Source organism: Oncorhynchus kisutch, linkage group LG21 (genome assembly GCF_002021735.2).
Source record: "Oncorhynchus kisutch isolate 150728-3 linkage group LG21, Okis_V2, whole genome shotgun sequence".
Lineage (NCBI taxonomy): Eukaryota > Metazoa > Chordata > Actinopteri > Salmoniformes > Salmonidae > Oncorhynchus > Oncorhynchus kisutch.
In genome coordinates this window covers 24,916,363-24,922,362 of record NC_034194.2, presented here as the reverse complement: position 1 = coordinate 24,922,362, position 6,000 = coordinate 24,916,363, and the positions used below count along the sequence as shown (strand labels likewise).

The following is a 6,000-nucleotide window of genomic DNA, read 5'->3' as shown; positions in this document are numbered from 1 at the left end:
CTCATAACCGCAGACCATGGGATACTGATGCTTGTAGCATGCATGTCACATTTAAGGGCCCAAGCCATGGGTTTAGCCTAAAAATAATTAGAATCTTAGCTTAATGTTTTTTCCCCATCGATTTTATGTATCGTTTGGCACTGTATGGAACTATACATGCTTTTGTAAAATAAACACAGTTGACTCTACCGCTGCTGATCTGTTCCATTGCTTTTAAGCCTCCTAATTCCTGAGCCAATCTTACTACATCCCATCCCTATTTTCACAGTAAGTCATAGGACTTGTAGCGCAGCAAAGTCTAGCCTACATTTTGGGTGAAATGGCAGCTGTCGATGTTAATTAAGCTGCGTTTCATTTCATTTTTTATGGCGGTTTGATCGCAGGGGAGCCACTAGAGTAATGTCTTCGGTTTGGCTATCTGTTTCAAGTGAATTAGTCCATAAATAAATCTCTTTGCAAAAATTCGTCATCTCTCCCATATCTTATTCGACTTGTAGTTGTTCTGTATTGCTTGCCTACATTTTACTCCCTCTATGTTTAATATAACACCCACATACAAACCGCAATAAAAAAAAATAAGGGGGGTGGCCCGTGGGCTGCTCCTCACTTTACCAACACGCTGCTTGCATAGTGTCTCAACCACTACCGGTTTCTTTAATATCACGGGTTCCGAGTCTCACCAGTCGGTAGTTAACATCAACAACCCGTTATTTCATCAGAATCATCATGAGGCTTTCTACACTTCGCCATGCCTGCCGCAATTTACCGACCCCATCCGTACACCAACCTCGTACGGGAGTCCGGGTGTTCGGCTTGGCGAAGAGCTCCCTACGGCTAGGTCCATCCAGCAACAGCCAGTTGCTTCTCCGGGCTGCTAGTTCCGTAAGCGGCACTACCTCCGCGGAAAAAGCGCCCAAGTTAGGAAAGCAAACGGATGGACCGGGCTACGAAAACACTATCAGGTAAACAAAGCTTTTCAATATATTTCAGTCAATGTATTATTTTTTTACCATTCGTAACATGAACGAATGGCCATCTCACTTATTTCCTGAATGTAGCCAACTTGGTAGTTGAGCCAGCTAACGTTAGCATCTTATTCGATGAATACAACGAACATCCACGCTACTTGTAATGTTGTATTTCATGTGGGATGTAGCCAGTTTCATTAAAGTTGCTGCAGTACTTCGTCTTCATAACTTGAGCTTCCCGCGTGTGATCGGCATCTTTTAAGGAGCTGCTGACCAACTACTACCACCCAGCTGATGCAATTTGCCATGCTGGCATGTATGTTTCACACACGTGTAATTGCAACAAATTGTAACTGATACATGAAAACGTTTCCGGTAAAGACTACAAACAAATGTTCCACAATAAAATTTTTACATGATGGTCGCCGTATGTAGTTCAGTGTACAATCCCCATTCCCCATGGCTGGCTTTGACTCAACCTCCAATAGTAGGCTACTTGGCACAGCAACGTGGCACAGATCACAAAGTCCCCACACACTCTGTAAGGGAAAGTTTATGTAATTATTACTAATAATATGGTCACAAGTATCATTTCACAAAATATTTGCATATGTTGTTTTTCTTTTGTGGTTCAATCCCTTTTATTTGAATGATCAAACTGTCACTGTAGCCACCAATACAATCTAGATTTACACTTCCAAACATGATATCTGACTACAATCCAATCATAATGGTAAAGCTTGACTACCAGTTGCTTGAAAAGTGTGTGATCGACATTGTCATGCCAAGGATTTTCTATTGTTTTCGGCTGCTTCCTCCATAGCTTGCCCCTAGGACTACATGTGAATGAATATATGTGGTCTTTAGTGTGGATGACTGGGTTTTTCTGAATCCGGTTTCTCTTGCAGGGAGAATGTTCAAAGGACCAAAGAGGAGATGGTGGCTTTGCAGAGGGGCCACCCTGCACTCAAACCTACGCTGGCTATCATACAGGTAAACAGGCCGTCTGTAGGTCATGGTGGCCTTAGATTGCTGCTGTGCTTGGCCGTTGTCAGTTGGGCTGGGTATTGATGGGTTATTCTAGGCTCCCCTGTGATTGTTTTGTTGAACCTTTTGGTGTGTGTCTATGTTGTCTCAAAGGCAGATGAGGATGACCGTTTACTGGAGCTCAACAAGAAGATGGCTGGAAAGGTACATTAAGTGATTCTGTTTCTCTTTACCTTTAAAAAAGTAATTTTACTATTACGCTACCCTTTCAGTAGGAGTCAAGTTACCTGTTGGTGTTTTCCCACTGTTCATTTCCCTGACTCCCTCGTTTCATAGATTGGCCTGAACGTTACTCAGATCTGCTTGCCCAGAGAATGCACTGAAGATGAGGTGAGTCAAACCAGCTAATACCTACTACACAAATTCCCACCACAATCCAACAACACTCACTGTGATTGGACATCACATCATTGGCTGTTGCCTTCTTCCCACCCTTCCCTGCAAGTCAAATTCTGCCTGACATTCACTTTACTGTGTGTGTGTCTGTGTGTGTGTGTGTGTGTGTCAGGTGAATGCATCTGCATATCTTGTTCTTCCATTGCCTGTCTAATGAGTCAAGCCAAAGTCTCTCTCAATGATCAATAAGTATTGGACACAATGTCATGGATCTCCCCCGAGTACTAGATAGTTGTTGTAGGAAATTGTTGAATCTCTTTCAACACCATACGTTTATGAGGTTCCTTCCTTCTCAGCTGTGGACCTGGGAATGACCTTTTCCATAGTAGGGTGATGATCATGGTCCTGTGTGTATTAGGTGAATATGGATATCTTTGGAATGGGTCTAGTGGATGTCTGGATTTCCGTGAGCGTGTCTGAGGTGTCTGCTGCTCTACTTTCACTATGTCCTCGGTGCATGTGTTTTCTCTTTCTTCTCCTCTCTCCCTCCATGTTTCTTTACTTCCACTAACCCACTCTCTTTCCAGGGGCAGCTGAGGTCACTATCAGTTGCCTGAGTGGTTGACCTCTCACCTTCAGAGTGCACACTTGTAGACATCAAGGGCCACATTCTTGCTAGTTTACCTTTATGATTTAACTGAAGTAATTTCTCCCTCCAAATTCCACCCCATCCTTATCCCTCTCCCTGACACCCTCTTTCTTTATTTCTGTAGATTATAGAGGAGGTGTTGAAGCTGAATGAGGATCCCAGGGTGCATGGTGTGTACCTCCACCTCCCCCCTGCCTCCCTCACCAGCCGGGTCCTCAACACACTCAGACCAGAGAAGGACGTGGACGGGTAACTCATTCATTACAAACACAGCTCAGCCTACTTTCTATAACAACATGTTTGTACAATGTTTTAATTCGTGTAATTACAATATTACCACACAGGTATCAGAGCTTTACCATGAATTAATCTGGTGACGCCTGTCCCTTTCTGTCCTGGCTTTGTGTGCCTCTTGCCCTGTGGAGTTTCAATGCATTTTCTGCCTTGCTGCCTTGAATTTGGTCCAAATCAGAATGTGCTGCAGGACATTAACAGCCCGTCAGAGAGACAGTACTGTGGGTTATTGTAGGGCAACTAAAACATTACCCAATGACAGAGAAACATTCCCTATTATAGGATGACGAGTTGCCTTACAACGACAGACATCATTTTTAAGGTTAAACCACTGTTGGGCCATAGAGCATTGTTAGGGTCATAGCCTTGGCTGGATTATACAGTTACTACTACCACCATCACCCATGCTGTGCCATGGATTGTAATTGTACATAAATCACATTTGATCTATACTGTAGCCCAACCCAGTTATTGCTCATTCATAATGCACAATATGAGGACTATCCTAAAACCACCTGGCCAGCCTACTGCCAACGCTACACTAGCAGTGTCTTATGTCTACTTCTTGTGCCCTACTTTATGCGTGTGTGTCCTGTCTATACTGTAGTGTGTCAGACCTGAATGTGGGGAGGCTGGTGAGAGGAGATATGAACCAGGGCTTCATACCCCCCCTGGCCAACGCTGTCATGGAGCTGCTGGCCAGACATGGTGAGCAGAGAAAGTGTCACACTGCTACTTAAACTAGACTGGAGTAATTCAGAGCATACCAGCAATGGAGATCTCTACGTGTAACTTAACTCAAGCAGCTAGAGTTCTTCATCACTGATAAGCCTAGCGAGTACGTACTATATGTAATGCATATGTCAAATTGTAGTGCATGGATTGGATTACTATCCAGTTGAAATAGCTTTGCTATTAGTTTAGGGAAGATGATCCACATATGGATACAGTCCAATGAAACGATGACACCATAAGAAAAACACTAGACTACTGAAGACTCACTTTTATGGAACCCCGGGAGGGACTATTCTAGGAATATGAGATAAATCTATATTGTACTGTTGAGTAAAAATATACTGTATTTATCTTATACCATATTTTCCTGTTTCCGTAGACACCCCTATGGAGGGGAGGATTGTGTTGGTGGTGGGGGGTGAAGGACCCCTTGGGGTGGCCCTGCAATGCCTGATGCAGAGAAGAGGTATGGTGGTCCTCCACAGCCGGAGGAGCTCTGAGGTTCTTCAGAAACAGGTATGCACACACAGATGCATGCGCGCACACACAGACATTCACCTTCACAAGGCACACTTACATGTTTCAATAGACACTTTGTGTTTTGACCACTCGGTGGCAGTGTAGCTCTAATTGAGGCAATACCCTGAAACATGTGAGGTGTGTTTGATTGCTGTCATGCCATGATTAGACTGAAAGAGCTTTGAAGACCTGCAGAGATTAAAGTCAAACCTATCTGCATCTATTACCCTGTACTTGAACTACTGAAGGATGTCATTTGAATTAGTTTGCTCACTTCCCTAAATTTTGTCTCACTCTGTCCCCTCTTTCTCTTTCTCCATCTTCTTTTCTCTCTTCTTTTCTCTTGCCTGGGTGATGCAGGCGAACGCTGTAGTCCTGTTGGCTGCGGGGCATATGGATGTCCCTCCCACATGGCTGAAACCTGGGACTGCAGTCATCCACTGTGGCTCCGCTCTTATGACAGGTAGGACTTACCTGTGTCAATCAGGGGGGGACATCGTCATCATAGGTACATTACAGAACTGCTTGGTCACAATATGCTTTTAATGAGTTAATTCACTGCTGGATAGATTCTGTAATATACAGTGCATTCGGAAAGTATTCAGACCCCTTTACTTTTGTTACATTTGTTACGTTTCAGCCAAATTCAAAAATAGATTTTAAGTATCTTATCAATCTGCATACAATACCTCATAATGACATAACAAAAACTGGTTTTTAGCCCCCCCCCCCCCCCCCAATGTATATAAAAAAACTGATATCACATTTATGTATTTATTCAGTATTTTGTTGAAGCACCTTTGGCAGCCTCGAGTCTTCTTGGTTATGACCCTACAAGCTTGGCACACCTGTATTTGAGGAGTTTCTCCCATTCTCCTCTGCAGATCCTCTCAAGCTCTGTCAGGTTGGATGGGGAGTGTCGCTGCACAGCTATTTTCTTTTTTAAATTCTTTTTTTCTTTTACCCCTTTTTCTCCTCAATTTCATGGTATCCAATTGTTTTAGTAGCTACTATCTTGTCTCATCGCTACAACTCCCATACGGGCTCGGGAGAGACGAAGGTTGAAAGTCATGCGTCCTCCGATACACAACCCAACCAAGCCGCACTGCTTCTTAACACAGCGCCATACAACCCAGAAGCCAGCTGCACCAATGTGTCGGAGGAAACACTGTGTACCTTGCAACCTTGGTTAGCGCGCACTGTGCCCCTTGCAACCTTGGTTAGCGCGCACTGTGCCCGGCCCGCCACAGGAGTCGCGCGATGAGACAAGGATATCCCTACCGGCCAAATCCTCCCTAACCCGGACGATGCTAGGCCAATTGTGCGTCGCCCCACGGACCTCCCAGTCGTGGCCGGTTACGACAGAGCCTGGGCCAGTGTCTCTGGTGGTGCAGCTGGCGCTGCAATACAGCGCCCTTAACCACTGCGCCTAACCGGGAGGACCCTGCACAG

The 6,000-nt window shown here is 44.6% G+C and overlaps 1 protein-coding gene across 2 annotated transcripts in view; it reads left to right on the top strand.

Annotated features, from left to right (window-relative positions):
* Positions 1-598: 598 nt before the first annotated feature.
* Positions 599-6,000, top strand: part of mthfd1l (methylenetetrahydrofolate dehydrogenase (NADP+ dependent) 1 like) — a 90,652-nt gene continuing 85,250 nt past the window's right edge. The window contains exons 1-8 of one of the 2 annotated variants that reach the window (XM_020455168.2): positions 599-962; positions 1,877-1,961; positions 2,109-2,159; positions 2,292-2,345; positions 3,125-3,249; positions 3,902-4,002; positions 4,409-4,545; positions 4,909-5,011. In XM_020455168.2, coding sequence (XP_020310757.1) covers positions 727-962; positions 1,877-1,961; positions 2,109-2,159; positions 2,292-2,345; positions 3,125-3,249; positions 3,902-4,002; positions 4,409-4,545; positions 4,909-5,011 — 892 coding nt within the window. In that variant the 5' untranslated portion in view covers positions 599-726. The remainder of the gene's footprint in view (positions 963-1,876; positions 1,962-2,108; positions 2,160-2,291; positions 2,346-3,124; positions 3,250-3,901; positions 4,003-4,408; positions 4,546-4,908; positions 5,012-6,000) is intronic. The other variant, XM_020455167.2, reaches the window with a different exon arrangement.